The following is a 17,861-nucleotide window of genomic DNA, read 5'->3' as shown; positions in this document are numbered from 1 at the left end:
TGATGGATAAATGGTGACAATGCATAATGCAAAGTTTTTAGCATGTATTTTTTTGACATTTTGCTCATATTAAGAATGTCTAAATCATTGGTAATACATTTGTATCATATTTCAGTCAAGTGAGTTCTTACCATTGCTGTTTCTCAAAGGTTTACACATTGGACCAATGCCAGAAGAATAGGGCTGGGACAAAATATCAATACGGCAATACATCGTAGTCCTTCTTTGTGCGATACAACAATCGATACACTGGCACCAAATATCTATATTTTAATTGATAAAATAAGGCGCTCTAAATAGATTACCCTGCTCCCAGCGTCGCTACTATGGTTTTGCACTAAAGTACAAGAATTTGCATTTTTATGTGCCTTTTATTATTTTTTTTTATATAATTTCACAGGCATTTTGTATACATAGTTAGACCGATATCGTGATCATTATAGGATTGTCTAGCAATATATTGATTATCGCAGAATTGCTGTATCCTGATATTATCAGTATCATGAGCCATGTATCGTGTATCATATCGTGAGGTAACCTCTGATTCCCATCCCTACAGGAGGAGGCCATAGGCATGTATATCTAATACATTTAGCAACCTGCTGATTTTATTTATTTATTATACTCAGTATTCAATGGAATGGCTAATACAGATTTAAAATGTAAGATAAATCGGATATATTGTTTCAGAATCTTGATGTATTTCGTTGCAGAGTTACAGCAGAGGGCTTGTGGAGCCTCCCAGTGACTATCACGCAGACAACAGCCGTTCAGATCTGTCTGACATCCTGGAGGAGGAGGAGGAGGAGGAACTTTACTCTGACAATATCGGCGAAGCACAGGCCAGGGGCTACACAGTCAGAGCTAACAGGGTAAAGGAATGAATCCACTACATATTCTGTAGCCGTACGCACCCACATTAGCACAGAAACTTTGAGTTCTGCTTTTTGAATGACATGGTTCTTTCAGTTTGTCTTGCATGGTTAAGGTGTCCTTCACTGGCCTTGTTTCTTCTGTCATGTTTCTGATCGTGCTAAATTGAGATTCTTTTTGTTTTTTTCTTCCTTTCCTTTTTTCCTTCCTTTGCACGGCCGGTTTGTTCACTGTTTTGTCTGCACTTCCCTTATTTTCACTGAACAATATGATCCCACCTTCACCAACCCATTCTTGCTTGCTTTGACCTGGGGCCTTGTAGTCACGGAAGTTAGAGCCCCCAGACAGTGACGAGGAGGTATTTGAGAGGATCCCTAAGTATCCTCCTCAGGTCCAACACCACAAGCAGCTGTTCTGCATTCCTGAGATGACAGAAGAGGAAGATAGCTGTCAAGACGAGCCTTTAACCCACCACAGTCAGCCTCGGCCCAGGCCCAGCCACCATCACCCCAGAGCCTCAGAACGCCTCCACCATGCCCCCCAGCATCACCCCAACCCGCACCCACCTGTTCCCACTCACCATCACCACTTCAACAGGGATCCCGGATCTCTACCCAAAGAGCCTTTCCCCCGGCACGGACCCTTGCAGGTCAGGCCTAAGACGCAGCACAGGGTGCACTACGCAGACACAGTTGACACCATGAGTTATTCTGAAGAAGAGGACATGTGTTTATATGAGGGTCCCTCCAGCAGGCAGGTCTCAGCCCGCTGTCCTCCCCAGCTGAGCCCCTACAGCAAAGATAGATCACTGCTCAGAGGGCTAGGGGACCGCCTTAGAAGGGAGGCCATGCTCAGGAGTCAGATGGCTGCTGCCACGGCAGCCAACCCCGGCCATGGTCTTATCCCACCAAGACCCTACCCAGTCAGCCAAACAGGACCAACTCTGAGGTCATCTATTGGTCGTGAGGTAGAGATTGACGTGGAGTACGGCACAGATAACGAGGAGCCTGTGGAGTACAGTCCGGCGGAGGCGGTGGCGGAGCAGATGAGCTCTGAGTGGTGGGTGGAGGGGGCTCAAATGGAGCACAGCAGACCTCCTCTCCGCCGAGGGCTGAAGGCTGATCCCCCGGTAAACGTTGCTGCAGGACAGGTGCAATGGGTGTGTTGTCCCAGCCCCCTCGTCTTCCCTGTAGCAGTGTGGATCCAACCCTCTGGTTCCTTTAGTGGATATCACTTAACTATCAGTACACAGCTACATTTTCCATCATCACCACTGCAGTGGACAGAGGGAGGCTAGGTAGCACATTTTTGCCATATTTTGCTGTTATAAAAGCAGGCAAAGTACAGTATATTATTTAGTAATGGCTATGCACGATTAATCTAATTGCAATCGCGATGTCACTGTGCGATGACATAACCACATATGTGCGAAGAATGTCTTATGAAGCTTGTTTTATTGTTCACTGTTACAGTAACTCACTTTACATCGTCTTTGCTATCGCTTCTTCCCGTCGCTTTTCCCTCACACAGCTGCTACGCTAATCTCCGACACCACTCGCGGCCCCTCTCTCTCCTTGCTCCACCAATCACTCGCTGACGTCACTCAGTCAACGCACCTACAATTCTCGCTCTCACTTACGCTACCGTCGTAACAACATCCACAAAAGATATGACCAGTCAGTCTCTGTTTAGGCAGTAGCGTGTGTGTCGCTTGTGGTCACGTGCGTATCAGAAGTGTAGAGGGTTTCAGAGCATGCAGACTGAAGCATGAAGAGGCTGTACAAATGATATTCTATAACTTAATCGCTAGTTATTATATTACACCCATCTTAAATGTCATTGTTTATATAAACGTTATGTTTCAAAAGTTTAGTACTTTGTGCATTTTCCTTGATAAGCAGGCAAGTAGACTCATGATGCCATTATATGGCTATCGCAGTAACGCAAATGACAATGGCAATATTACTTCTTCTCCAAATCGTGCAGCCCTAGTAATGGCATGTTAGTTTGAGTTGCCAAGATGTGGTCAGAAAGCAGTTGCAAAGAGTTTAAACCAGTTTATCATCAGCCAGTGGCTTCAGACTTCTTAACTTTTATAAGATTTTGAGTCAGCTAGTATAGCGGACTCTGTTCTCCCTCTGTCTGACTGCACTACTTCATGTTGCATTCATATTCTCCTACACATTGGAAAACCACTCAGCTCTTGTCTTTATCTAGTCTGCCCTGCGTTAGCTTACAGTGATGTGCTTTAGTCTGTGTCTGCCAACACCACCACAATGCAAAAAAGGAACATGTTTGTTGAAACAGTAAAATGTTGGAAACCCTGTTTTTTTTGTATTTGATGAGGTTTCAATCTCTACTGAAATAAGTAACAATTCAAATAGATTATCATGAGAAGACGCATAGATTATTGAATATTGTTTAAAAACATGAACAGCTGCATTTGCAGTTAATTTTCTCTGAACCCAGAGGTGCCCTCTCCTCCCCAGTAGTGATTGTTTTTAGTTTCTGTGTTAGATGTTTTTTTTCTTATTGTCTCTTTTTTTGGCAGGAGCCCAGCCAAATCCCTCCCGCTGAGGCAGGTCCATCATGGGGAGCCCAGGGTGAGCTCTCTTCTAAACCAGCATGCTCGCAGGCCAGGCAACCCAAAGGTCAGAGACTCTTTCCTCTTTTGTCTTCCTGTTTCCTCTGTCTCTTGATTTCTTTCTCTCTTCTTAACTCATATCTGCAGTGGTCTGATACAGTGCTGACAGACCTGTGCTTTCTGTTGGCACGTCTCCCCCTCTCTCACATGATGGTAGTCAGATTACCACCTTGTGTAGGAAAGGGGGGGGGGGGTCAAGGAGGAGGAGGAGAAGCTGTAGCTCGCAATGGAGAAGTGGGAGAGAGCCTGCTAAGCTGTGAACCAGCTTAACTCAAAGTGGCTTGTCATGACAGGAGGAAGTGACAGACATTAAAATAGTAACCTTGATTAGCCTGCAAAGAAACGGCCTGCAGTCCCTCTCTTTCTCTTCTTCCCTCGCTCTCTTCTTTTCTTCTCAGTTGCATTTAATAAACCTGACCTTCTCTGACCTTCTGGCATATGTGTGGGTGCACACAGATAGAGGAAGGGAGCAGGGAGAAGTTTTGTCCTATCTACTAGAAAATCAGTGAGGATGTGAAAGTGTGCAAGTTGTTTGCCCGTGACTCTTGCCACAGATGGGTTGATTCTCCCTAATGAGATAGAGAATACGTCTCTTCAGCGCAGCTTAAAGTCTCACTACAACTCTCGAAATTTGTCACTCGCTGTCGAATAGGCTGCAGTCGTAATGCTTTTAGCAACACTGGTGTCATACCTCATGTCTGCTATGCTGTAGACTGTGCCACAAGCCACATTTAAAGGCTGCTTTGCACGATATGTGACATTGCACCTTTGATAATATTAGTATTCTTTTTAAGTCCGTGTGTTGTCAGTAAACGTCGTCAGATGTAGATTAAAGCGTGGGTCAAACACTTTTTTCCCCTGGCGCTTTTGCTTGCTGCAGATCATGAACGAGTGCACGTTTGTCAAACGGCTCACACAGCTTAGGATCAGTGCTTTAGCTCGATTACCTCTTTTAAGGACATGCCTGTGCTCACAGCAGCAATGCAGTTAGCGGGAGGTGGGGGAGGGGCCAGCTGGATATACTGTTTGCAGAGCTTATTGCAAGCTATGCATGGCTTGTGTGCAGACTCAGAGTGTGTGTAGTAATAGCAGTGACAATAAATTGTATTTGAACTTCATGAAGGCAAAGCTAACGAAAAAGAAATTGCATGAAAACAAAAGCTTTTATCAAATAACGCATGAATAAATACAAGGAATTATATATTTTATTTGTTTTAGGAAACGAGCAAAACCTCTTAAACCCATAGAAATTAGAAAATACTTTTAGGAAGTAACTGATTTGCTATGGAGCTTATAACATAACCAGTGCTCTCGACATTGCACTTCTCTTAACAAAAGGACACTTATGAATCAGTCACCTGAGAACAAGCATCATTTAATTATATAAATTCTGTGCTAAATACACCTGGATGTGTGTAGCAAATGAAGTATTTTGACCGTGTGTGTGTGTGTGTCTCTGCAGGTACTGTTGATTCACCAAAGACCAAAGGAAACAGTGACATACGTATCTTTGTGGCCCTCTTCCCTTATGATCCTGCCACTATGTCGCCCAATCCTGACGCTGCTGAGGAAGAGCTGCCTTTCACTGAAGGACAGATCATCAAAGTATGTCCCCACACAGCTCATACACTACTAGAAATAACCCCGACAATCATGCATGTTTTTCATTCAAAGCGTCCCTCGATAAGCTCACATTAACAGGACTGCTACAGCGCAAGGGTGAACATGCACACTGTATATCATGGTCCTCTCATGAGTCATTTAGCAACGTTTTTGAATCTTTGTTTGAAAGCCCAAAAACTATTAATTGAATATATCCGGGCTGCAACTAACGATTCTTTTTCATAGTCGATTAATCTGTCGATTATTTTCTCCATCAAACGATTAGTTGCGTGGTCTATAAAATGTCAGAAAATAATGAAAAATGTCAATCGGTGTTTCCCAAAGACCAAGATGACGTCCTCAAATGTTTTGTTTTGTCCAAAACTCAAAGATATTCAGTCTACTGTCACAGAGGAGTGAAAAAAATGAAAATATTCACTTTTTAGGAACTGGAATCAGATCATTTTCATTTATTTCTTTTCATAAAAAATGACTTAAACCGATTAATCGATTATCAAAATAGTTGGCGATTAATTTAATAGTTGACAACTAACCAATTAATCGATCAATCTTTGCAGCTCTAGAATACATATTTAAATATATTAGCGCAGCAATATTACAGGTGTGTGTTCCATTTCAATAGATGCATGTTTACACTCCTCTGCCCAGGTGTACGGAGATAAAGACGCAGATGGGTTCTACCGAGGCGAGTCTGCCGGGCGCCTGGGCTATGTTCCATGTAACATGGTGTCTGAGATCCAGGTGGAGGATGAGGAGACCCGGCAGCAGCTACTGCAGCAGGGCTTCTTGTCCACAGCGGCCTCCATGGAGAAGATAGGTAGGTCAAAATGTCTGCTGTGTGCTGTCGAATGAAATGAGTACATTTGGACATCCTTTACCGTAGGTATACAAATGTTTTACTCATAATATCACCGCTGTTCATGTTTAAGTGGTAAGTGAAAATAGCAGCACAAGTGTTTCAGAATCCAGACCTTAAATATCCGTTTATTAAATATATTTTATTTCCCTAGTCTATTTTTGTCTGTGATTAATTGGAGAAAAAACAAACGCTGTTTTCAAGATGAGAGGGGGCGATGTAAAAGCTCCCTTTGGCATTTTCACTCAGCAGGAAGCACAAAGAAAGCGCTCATCAGATCAGATTTCATTTGAACTAAATTAAAATGGACCCCAAACTTTACCCGTGGCAACACTTTGTATGTTTTTATGGCTTCTTGTTCACTGTGTTGCTATTAAGGAAATCATAACTATCTATTCTCAGTCAATGACTGCGTTTTCACGCAGGTGTCGTGAGAATTACATAAACCTAAGTCAAAGTGTTTGCCTGTGGCAAGTTGTAGCGAGCCATGCAGCACAATCGAGCTAACACTTTGCTTCTGTTTCCTGCTTTCTACCCAGAGCGGTATTTGCAGATGGTTTAACCTTTTCACTTCCACTTGTTCTCACTGCCGTGTCTGCTGCTCACTGGTTGTCATTTTTTTTAAATTGCTCTTCACTGGCTTTTCATTGTCTACTTTGTCTGGTCTGCTTCTCTCAACAATTACACCTCTGTGTTTCTTTTTGGTTTCAATTTTTTTTTTTTGGTTTTCCTTTCTAAAACTCCATAAAGGCACTCGCACACACGCACAGCTTCCACGTCGTCCTGTTCCACCGCCGAAACCGAGACGATCCAAGAAAGGTGTGTCTCGCTGCAGATTGCGGCTTCCCACCTCCCTCCTTTAATCTCTTCTCTGGTTTGCTTCTCCTTTTTGTCTCTTTCACTTTAGCTTTGCTCTTTCAGTTGCTGCTTTTTCACTCAGCATAATTTTTTTTAGGTCAGCTACTGTAGTAATGAAATCAGACAGCTTCCCAGCAGTCTGGAAGACATAGTACCACTATAAATACTCTCTACAGTAGTTTCAAATTCTGTTATTAGGGCCTAGTAACACTTTTCTTTCTTAGTGCGTATATAGGCTCTTCAGAGTGACTTCATCCATCCACAGGTTAACTTTTCTAAGATTTTTCTCAATAATACCTTCACAAGTGTTAAAGAACTGAGTCAGTCCTGTCAGCTTTTCATTGGATATACATGTAATACATTGCAGAGATAGCAGCAGAATGTGGCAGTATGTTGCCTACTGATTGATTAAAGATAAAAGTCCAGTATTCTGCTCCCATGTCACAACTGCATTACATGATCGCCCCTAAAGTTCACTTTGTTGAAACATCCATCCCGTCTGATCACCATCTGTGACTTTGTGTGATGAAACGAGACAGACTTTGACTTCAAACTGGATTACTCTTTGGCCTTTGAGGTCTCGTATCATTCCGGGATTGTGCTCATGCTTCTTTCCCCCCGTTCCTCATCTCTTCCAGTGGAGTCTGCGACACTCTGGGAGGAGAGCGTAGACTCCTCCAGCCAAGGTTCGTAGTTAGCACTTTGACTCCTCCTCTGCCTCGCTCTGTTTTCACCTGCATGATCAGACGACCGTCTCAACGTCCACTGGAGGACAGCATGGGTTTACTTGCTATTTTATGCATTAACGTGCCATTGTGTGACCTTTTTCTTTAAATGGTTGGACTTTATTTTAGCTGCTGATAACACCAGGGCTCGCCTTCATTCATCCTTACTAGGGACTGTTTGATTAGTTGGAGGTATACTGAAGATGTTTACCTTTTTTGAAAGAGCTTAAATAAAGAAAATAATGTTTTTAAAAACCTTGGGATGAAAATAAAATGAAAAACAATAGAAAGACATTTCTGAGAGTAGGGTTGTGTCTGAAATTCCATACTAACATGTTATTTAGTAGGCTAAAACAGTATTTGAGATGTTTTAGAATCTTATTATGAAACCAGTAGTAGGTGAATTACATACTATTTCCAGTGAAATATTACAGCATGCAAACACGACACTACCCCGGCATAAGTATCCCACAATGCAATGTGGTAGTAACGACAAGGTTTGAAACGGACAGCAGCCAAGGCAGCTGTGTAACGTCAACAACGCTTTAATTTACATTTCTACGCATAAAACGCTGTGATTTTGTCACCTGCAACTGTTGGTGTAGTTGTTTACCTTTTTCAGTAATTAAAGCATTATTTGGCAATGCCGCTAAAGCTGAGGTCGGCAGGGGTTACCATGGTTACGCGTCTCCAACGGCAAGGAGGCTCTCAGGACGTGACATTGAAAATTACAGCATAGTGCGTCCGAAAAGATACACACTGCTGTTTGTTTACACACAAGTATGTTGAACGATGGTATACATATTGAGTATGTAGTGCAGAGAATGCCATTTCAGACGCCACCTAGAATAATTAAAAGTACTAAATCTAATGTCCTCTTCATTAACCCCCAGTTCTAAATGTCAAGCAGTCCCTTCTCCTAACTCCTCTTTTCATTTCACAGTTCAAGTGGCATCATTTAATCATCGCATCATTTAAGTTGTCTTCATTTTTACAGCTCAAGCTGCTACGAGCTTTTTAATGAAACACTGACTGCTAATCTTTTTATTTCCATGTGTTTGAGTGCGGTAGTGTAACTTTTCCTCAGCTTAGCATGACGCTGAGTGAGTCGGACATGCACACACGATGAGCTGCATGCTGATTGGAATTGGAGAGACTTGTTACTGCTCTAATTATCAGGATGAAAGACTACTGTGTTTGACTGACAGATCCCAGCCAGACTGCTGCTGCTGCTGCTGCAGCTGTGGGAAACCCAGCCCCAGGAGCCCGCAGGATGGTCGCCATCTTTGATTATGATCCACGAGAGAGCTCCCCCAACACTGACATAGAGGTCAGACTTACACGTGCAAATTATCTCTTTTTTCCCCCAAGACAAGGCACTATATGTGTGGTTGTAGTTTTTGCTCATCATCTCTCTCGTTTTTTCTGACTCTGTTCAGGCTGAGCTGACCTTCAGTGCAGGAGACATCATACATGTGTTTGGTGACATGGACGAAGATGGCTTCTTCTACGTAAGTGTTAATAACATGACTCTAGAATCTGTGGTGGAATGAAACTAAGTACATTTACTCAAGTACTGTACTTAAAGTGCTCATATTATGCTTTTGGGCTTTTTCCCTTTCCTTTATTGTGTTATATATCTTTTTTGTGCACATTATAGGTTTACAAAGTGAAAAAGCCCAAAGTCCACCCCAAAGGGACTTACCATCTCCAATAGAAAACACTGTTCACAAACAGCTCTGTTGTAGTCCAGCCTTTACTTCAGAGACAAACGTGCGTCACTTTGTAACACACGTTATAATGCTCGCCTAGCTGCTAGCGTGGCATGCCCTCGTACTCTGCAACTGACTAGCTAGCAGTACTTACTGCGCATGTGCGACTGCCAACAAAGCTGGAACAGAAGTGAGATGCCTCACTCTGTAGCTAAAACAGAGAGCTCAACACACAGGGTGAAAAGAGGAGCTGCAGCAATGTGCAGTACAACAAAAATATGGTGTTTTCTGAAAATTAAACCATGTAAACCTATTTTGGTACAACCTCTAAATACAATTATGAACCTGAAAATGAGCATAATATGAGCACTTTAAGTACACATTTGAGGTACTTGTACTTTACTTGAGTCTTTTCTTTTCTTTTCATGCCACTTCCTACTTCTACTCCACTACATCTCAGAGAGAAATATTGTACTTTTTACTCTGACAGCTTTAGTTACTAGTTACTTTACAGATTAGGATTTTGGCACACAAAACACATGTAGTTTATAAAATATGATGCTTTATTATAAATGAAATTACCCAACAATAATGGCCTACAAGTCCAGCTGAAATGATTAGCTGATTAATCACTTAGTTGATTGACAGAACTGGTTTGATCGTTTCCAGTTTCTAAAATGTGAGGATTTCTCTACATTGAGTACTTTTTCTGATGATACTTACTTTACAGTAACATTTTCAATTCAGGACTTTTACTTGGAACAGAGTATTTTTACAGTGTGATATTAGTACTTTACTTAAGTAAAGGATCTGGATACTTCTTCCACCGCTGTTTAAAATTAAGAGTGGTCTGTTTATTGCTACACTTTAGTGATAGAATATTTCTGCACTGTACTTCCTGAAATAGTGTGGTGGCTCTTGCTTACTATGCAGTTCTTGCATTTATTCCACACAAAAGAACATGGTCAAACCTACAAACCTACCAACCAGCATACTGTGTGCAAGAGGAGTTTTACCAGCAAACAAATCTACTTAAGACGAGACTTCATTGATCCTGACTATTTGAATGAAATAAATAAAATAAGACATATACGACTATTTACAATATCTACATTACAGTACTTGTATTATAATAAATAATAAATACAACATACATATTGTATAGAAAGTTAAGTGATATATATAATATATGTGCAGTATACTGTATGTAATATACACATACTATACAGTAATAATACACTATTATGGCGTATATTTATGTATAATAGAAATTGAAAAAATACTTTGATATCGCATATGAAAATACAATGATAACAATAGTAGCAGTATATTAACAATTATTTAGCGCCATCGATTTATGGTTTGGTCCATCATTAATTCCTATAGCCAAATGTAACATCTTCAATAGTCTTGCTTTGTCCGATCAACAGTCAAAAATCTGAAAAATTTCATAATGTAAGACCAAGTACAGCAAATTCTTACATTTAATAACCTAAGTCATATATTTGGCATTTCAGCTAGAAAAATTACCTAAATGATTAATCGATTTGATTGACTAATAAGACATGGCAGAGTATGGACTTGTACTAGTTGAATTATAGCCTTGTTGTTAAAAAGCATCCTCATGTCTTGATGTTGTGTTCCTCTTCCAGGGAGACTTGAATGGACACAGCGGCTTGGTGCCCTCCAACTTCCTGCAGGCCGTACCAGAGGACGCTCCCTCTGCCCAGTCAGCACCAGAAGCCAAGAAAGAATCCCAGGTGGCTTAGCATTTCTGTCTGTCCAGCATGCATCACTGTATACGGAACTGTAGGCGACTTCCTGGCCTGCAGGCATAAATTATGTGTCATTTTGTTTGTTTTTTTACAAATCACTGACATCAAAATGTTGTTTTTTTTTTACTTATTATATTTGTTCATACGTTTCCAACATCTGGTTGCTGTTATTTTCTGTTCTGTTTCTTTAATTCTGCCCTGTCGCATTTCTTTTGCCCCACTGTTTCCTGCATGGCCTTTTGCAGAAGCAGAAACGAAGTGTACACTTTGAGACTTGATCGTAAGTGTTCTTAGGACTATAGAAGCTCAGTGATCACCACTAGTGTCTCCTGTTCACTCTCTGTTTATGTCCTATCCCTCCGCCTCTACCTTAGTTCTACACTGCTCATTTGCGTGGGATCCTGCACCTACCGACGGTTTTAGTTTATCAAAACACGTGTCAAAGAGTTGAGACTTCAGATCCACTGCCTCCTCCTTTGTGTTTGTCCTATCCTTGTGTTTCCCTTTGGTATTATCATTTTAAGCATAACTAAGTTCAAGATATTGTTTAATATATTTGGCTTGCTCACTCTAAAAGTCTTACTCTCTTCCTGAAGGGTACCTGGACGTCTTCTACAGCGCAACAACAACAACAACAACAACAACAACAACAACCTGGGCCCTCAACCCTAGAAGAGGCTTTGCAGCCCCAAACAGAACCTCCTGTCCCTGACCCAACGGAGCGTACAGACCTGCGACCCAAACTGACACCCACTGCAAGTCTCACGTCAGACCTGGAACCTGCTCCAGGTCCAGGTCCAGCAGCAGTGGAGGCCTGCTGCTCCCCTCCAGCCCCCCTTCCAGCAGACAGCCCGACACAGACGGACTGCTCTGCACGAGGCAAGAAGAAGAAAGGATTTTTCTCCAAAGGCAAGAGGCTGTTCAAAAAGCTGGGATCCAGCAAGAAAGAATGAGTCAGGACATCTGACTCGGAATACTTGCATCACATTGAGGCACTTTTTTCTATCTTCATTGTTAGTCTCAGTCGGTGCGGTTAGTGGCTATCAGATCTAATAACGATGCTTTAACCATCATTAATTATACATTTGCCTTAGAGCACTGCTAGCAGCTGTTACATTTAGAGTACATCAACACACCGCTTACAGCATTGTACGAGCATGTAGAAGTGCATGTTGAAGTGTGCAAGCACACAAATATATTCTCTAAATACTACCTAACTATCTAAGCATTTGCAAATGTTCAACTCAATAGAGGCGTTAACGCTTGATATACAAACACTCAGTTGTCTCTCAATGGATCGGTTTCAACAATCTGATACAGAACGGTATTGAACAGCAGACCAGACTTCAGCCCAGCTCAGACACAGCTAATTAAATATTAGCTTTAATGTTCATGTACTGGTGCCACTTTATTTATTTGAAGCGAACGAACAGAAGCAGCAGTCTATATCTTCCTCTGTGTCACTATAAAGAATGCACTATCCATCCTGAACGGATGTATTTTAAATATCTGTCCGCTTGTCCCTCACGTGTTTCTTGTCTTTAAGATAATGTATACAGTACTTTGTACAGAACATGTTATTTATTTGTATTAATCTTGCCCTAACCATCAGCACATTGCATGAAGTGACATCTGGGCAGGAGGTTAGTCATTTAGAGCTGTCGGAGACAGCAATGATCCACTTTGATACGTGTAGTTTAGATCAAATTAGTTATGGGGTTTGAGGTTAACAGTCAAGACTATTTATTGAAGGTAAAGAATATGAAGGGTTGCCCTTCGTGTGTGCGTGTGTGTGTGTGTGTGTGTGTGTGTGTGTGTACGTGTACGTGCGCGTGTGTGGATGAAGCTGCCCAGTCCACTGGTGAGACTGAAAACAGATGCCTTTCTCAGACATTAACACAGGAACTCTGGATGTTTGTGACAACAGTCACAACTGGCCTAAAGGTTGCATACTACATATTTTCTGTCTGTGTGAGTATGAGAGAGAGTGTGCAAAAATGATGTAGTATCTGGAGATAAACAGACTGCTCTTTTAACTGATATGGCTGAAACTAATATTATTAAATCATTATCCATTTATTGTTTGGCCGGTACAACATCAAGAAAGCAGATAAACGCCCATTATAGTTTCCTAAAGCCTAAGGTAATGTCATAAAATGTCTTGTTTCTTCACACCAACTGTTCAAAACTCAAATATATTGAGGAAAAAAAGCTTATTCTCACATTTGAGAACCTAAAATCCATCAACCATTTGGTGTTTTTGCTGAAATGATTAATCGGTTATTGACATAGTTGCTAATCAGTTTTCTCTTGATTGACTAATATAGATGTTATTAAAGTCTGGCAGTCCCTCCCCCAGTCAAATCCGACACTAATGCCCCTGATGGGACATTCTGAGCCTTAATACTGTCAAAGAAATATTGAAAAAAATCTATTGGGCAACTTGAAGTAAGTAAAATAAATAGAAATTTAGAAAAATAGAATAGAAAGAAATCTGGGCTTTAGGGGATGTAAACATGAAGTATAATGTTGCTATGGAGTTGGGCTACAACATGAGCCCTCATTTTTAGCCTATATTTGTTTCCATTTTGGCAAATTGGCACCATTAAAAGTATGCCGATTTATCTATTAGCACTTCCTGTTTGCAGTGTACAGACAACTGTCACAGGACTACTTTGATAATGAAGTAAACTTAGAAACATGATGATCCTCAGGCAAATTCTGGAGTTCATTTTTCTATGATTTCCAAATGAACAGTTTGAAACCCTTTGGACTAATTGATTAATCGACCAGTTGTTGCAGCTCTAGCTAATTAATACACCAAAATCACAAAGCTGAAAATATTCTAGTTTAATATTCAGATTGGAGTGAAGCAGTGTCCTCAGTGCTGCATACATTGATAGCCTACAGTATATAACCCTTTTGGATTTTTTGTGATTTGACCGTAGCATGTAGGAACAAGAATTGTGTTAAAGTGAAGAGTTTTCATTCATGGCACTGGTTGTGGTTTGTGGCACTGTTGTACTGTGATAGGCTTTGCAATACGTTTTTCATGTATCTTTTTATTTGCCTCCATGTTTGAGTATAATGAAGTTGAACTTGTGGTGTGTGAATATTGGGTCAGACAGGCTAAACAGTGTCTATCAGCCCATGCAGTGTAGCGGTGATTAGTTTTTTGTATCCACACACTTGCATCATACAACTGTAGACTGGTTGAAACTAAATAATGCCACTTTAGCAATATAACGTATTGTGTACTGCAATACTAGAACAAAAATAGAACCATTCTTTATCTTCTAATGGTTTGTGATAGCTTTACTTACTTTAAGATGTAGTACAAGTATTCAGTTTTGGTGTGAGTATGTGGACCAGGCCTTAGTATTGAGCTTATTAGTCACAACACATTTAGTGATCGGTCAATCCGTCTGATTGGATCTTTGATCTGCGCGACACAGGGCTGTTAGGTAACTTCTCAGGTTTATCTTGTAGTTTCTTACTAATGCTGAGCCACCTGTTGGCTCTGGCTGTCAAAAACTGCAGAACATGCCAAAATCTTAGGTGCTTTGTCTGTTACCATAGATCCGAGAGACCAAGCATCGGGCAGCATGGGGGTTATTCAGCAGGCTAGTCTAGGTTGAAGCGCGGAGATTTGTTTTGAACATCACACCTGATCTCACTCACGGTGTTGATGGAGTCACACCTGATGACACAAGTTGGAGGCAATTGTTTTTTTCTTTAATCTCATGAATGTTTTAAATCGTTTATCATTGTTACATAAAGGGAGCATGACGATGCCAAGAATAAAAGGGAGGGCGGATCGACAAAGACACTTTAGATGTGTAATAGCCGGGATAGAGGCAAGACCGAGGCTGTGCTGTATGTTTTATTTATTTTTTGTTTTTTAAAAGGGGGTTGGATGCTCAAAAGTTGCCGAAATGTACAGCGAATATTTGTACTGATCTTGTATTTGACGGCCTTTAATGCACAAGTATTCCTCTACCTGCTGTGTAGTGAGTAGACGGCTCTGCTGTTGACTGAATAGGACCTAGGCCCAAATAGGTAGTATTTTAGCTCAGTTGATCATATTTAGCCTTACAAGAAGACCTTGTTTAGTCTTAATATGTTTGTTTACAGGATGTTTAATGACTGCATGCATACCAATGTTATACCCATGTTCGGCCTTATTTATGTGACTGTCATATTTATGTTTTTATAGGCAGACTTGTCTACAATATTTGAGTTGTAGATTGTCAATGCAGTGGAAAAAAGCTGTAGGAGCTGTCTGTATATAATGAACATTGTTGGGACTTGTGGTATATTTTCATACAGCGAAGGAAACAATTTTCTTTTTCTTTTTTTTTTGGTCTTCCCTGTCCTGCATTCATTGTTTGAAAAGTGGAAGATTTACCTTTTTTTTTTATATATATATATATATATATATATATATATATATATATATATATATATATCTCAATGTTTTTATTACCCTTTTGGAAGCTCGTCTGTAAATATGTTTTGTTAATAATGTTTTTCAGATTATTTGGGTTTTTTTTTTTGTTTGCATGTCCAGGCATTGTCGATGGAGCAACAGTAAGTTGGATGTAGTACACAGAGGACTCGTTGACTTTAAATTGTGATGGTTTGTTTCAATATGGATCTTTTTACAGGAATAAAGAATGTATATTTTCACAGAAAACACTTGAGTCTGTAATGCATGTGGTGTTCCTGGGAAACAGAAATTAACACAAGGTACTTTTTCATTTTTTAATCTTTATTGCATATCACACAGATCATACATCATAATGTACATGATGATCTCCCTTTTTTTCCAGGACAGTTGAAACAGATGAATTATAAAATGGAGGAAAGAGTTGCGAGCTTTGCTCAGCACCACACACCGCCCATGTGAACTGACTGGGACAACACTCTGGGCAATGCGTGGCTTTGTGAGACAAAGCAGCTTCCTCTTTTCTGACTTCCTGTGCGGGCTCCACACGGGGCCTCTCCTCTCCCTGAAGCCAACAGTACACTCATCCATAAAGTAGGAAACACTACACTGTGGCAAAGAGTTTAGTAGTGCTTTCTACTTTATGGATGACTGCACTGTACATCCACTGCTTGTCTTCTGTCTTCTCCCACTTCTCTCTTCTTCTGCACCTGCTCTCGCGTCAGCAGCTGCCGGCACGCATGCACACACACACACATACACACACACGCACGCACGCACGCACGCGCACGCACGCACGCACGCACGCACGCACGCGCGCACCAACCCCCGCCCAGACACACACTTTTACACCAAACTGAAACCTCTCAGCTCAACGCTCAAACAGCACTCACTTTAATGTCAGACCAGAAAATGCACACTTCCTGATTTTGTCTTGAGATATTTGCATGCATAGTTTTCCAGGTAGCTCGTTCAAATCTAAGTGAGGCCTGTTAGCACTTTTGTACAAGACAAAAAAAAAAAACATCCAAAAGACCCCACCCATGTGCCTCAAACTGCGCCTCAAACTGCGCCTCAATGCAGCGTTTGAGGCAAAAGTCAGAACTAAAGCGCTTGCCAGAGGAAGTGCTATCTTGAGGAAGCCATTTTGGCTACATGAGTAAGCTTTTCTGTCTGAGAAACGGATCACTTGGTATATTCAAAAAGTCTTGGTAAATAATTACATCCGTTTATCAAATCAGAAACAAATTGGAACGAATGCAAAGATCCGGTAGACACGTTAAACACAAATAAATAATACTACAGTACAATATATAATATATACAATAATGTTTTTTTAATCCAAATTCCAAATGGACTTCTGAATAGAGGTCACTCACACCAGACGGGAAAGGAAATGCAGAGTTAATGAAGTAAAAGCTGTAACACTGGCTCAGCTGTCATCATCTGACCGATAAAACGCATTTTTACCACGTCGACACGAATAATTCTGGCATTTAAATAGACAACCTCGTCCATCATACTTTACCTCAACCTTCATTTTCTTTTCTCTCGTTTTAAGTCAGGATTGACCGGCAGCCTCACAGGTGTCTTCTGTCTGTCCAAGGAGTGGATGAAGAAGAAGAAGAAGGAGTCGTCTCCTTTTGAACCCTCCACAACCACGTGATGGTGTAACCACAGGAAGAGGTCTAACAGTCACAGCTCCTTTCTTTTCTTCCGTTTTAACTCCCCGCCTTCTGCAGGCGTTTTTAAAAAAAACCGCTGACAGCAACTACAACGATCACTTCTCGATCACATCTACAAACTAAATACAAATACCCTCAACATTTGAGATTTTCTTATCTTTTTTTTTGTCTTAAGTACAAACTAGAACATCCCAGATTTCCTTTTTAATAATTGAATCGTTCTTTATCAACTTCAAATCAAATCTTTTTAAAGCCAAGGCACACTTGACCACGTCTGCACGGGTGTGATGCAAGCAATGATGTCATTTACACTCAAGTAGACGCTCTGTAGCTTTGTGCAGTTTTGTCCACAGCACAGTGCAATGTGAAGTTGGGTAATAAGCCCATTACACACACTGTGACTGGGACCAATTTACAGTGTTATAATTCACATTAAGTTCATTTTATTAACTTTCATAACTTGTGTGTGTTATACGTGCAGTGATGTACATATAATATGAAGTAGACATGAGCATGGACATGACTTCCTGCTCAGACGACAAAGGTTTGGTCACGTCAGGTACCTGCTGAGTAAAACGGTTCCTGCGAGATGATGGTGTCACTGGTAATCTGATTTACTCTCCCGAGTATATAGTTACACTTTGGTTCTCTTTGACTGAAGCT

General features: G+C 40.9%; 1 protein-coding gene across 4 annotated transcripts in view; it reads left to right on the top strand.

Moving 5' to 3' along the window:
• tspoap1 (TSPO associated protein 1) overlaps window positions 1-15,944 on the top strand; it is a 68,255-nt gene extending 52,311 nt beyond the window's left edge. For 2 of the 4 annotated variants that reach the window (XM_078265599.1, XM_078265598.1), the window contains 9 exons: window positions 714-872; window positions 3,425-3,524; window positions 4,980-5,122; window positions 5,789-5,957; window positions 7,493-7,540; window positions 8,788-8,909; window positions 9,019-9,090; window positions 10,944-11,051; window positions 11,663-15,944. In XM_078265599.1, coding sequence (XP_078121725.1) covers window positions 714-872; window positions 3,425-3,524; window positions 4,980-5,122; window positions 5,789-5,957; window positions 7,493-7,540; window positions 8,788-8,909; window positions 9,019-9,090; window positions 10,944-11,051; window positions 11,663-12,019 — 1,278 coding nt within the window. In that variant the 3' untranslated portion in view covers window positions 12,020-15,944. Of the gene's footprint in view, window positions 1-713; window positions 873-3,424; window positions 3,525-4,979; window positions 5,123-5,788; window positions 5,958-7,492; window positions 7,541-8,787; window positions 8,910-9,018; window positions 9,091-10,943; window positions 11,052-11,311; window positions 11,347-11,662 lie in introns of all 4 variants that reach the window. The other 2 variants (XM_078265601.1, XM_078265600.1) reach the window with 2 other exon arrangements.
• The last annotated feature ends 1,917 nt before the right edge of the window (window positions 15,945-17,861 follow it).

The sequence above is a fragment of the Sander vitreus genome, chromosome 13, assembly GCF_031162955.1.
Source record: "Sander vitreus isolate 19-12246 chromosome 13, sanVit1, whole genome shotgun sequence".
NCBI lineage: Eukaryota > Metazoa > Chordata > Actinopteri > Perciformes > Percidae > Sander > Sander vitreus.
Note: the sequence above shows the minus strand (reverse complement) of the source record. Positions and strands in the feature narration are given on the sequence as shown.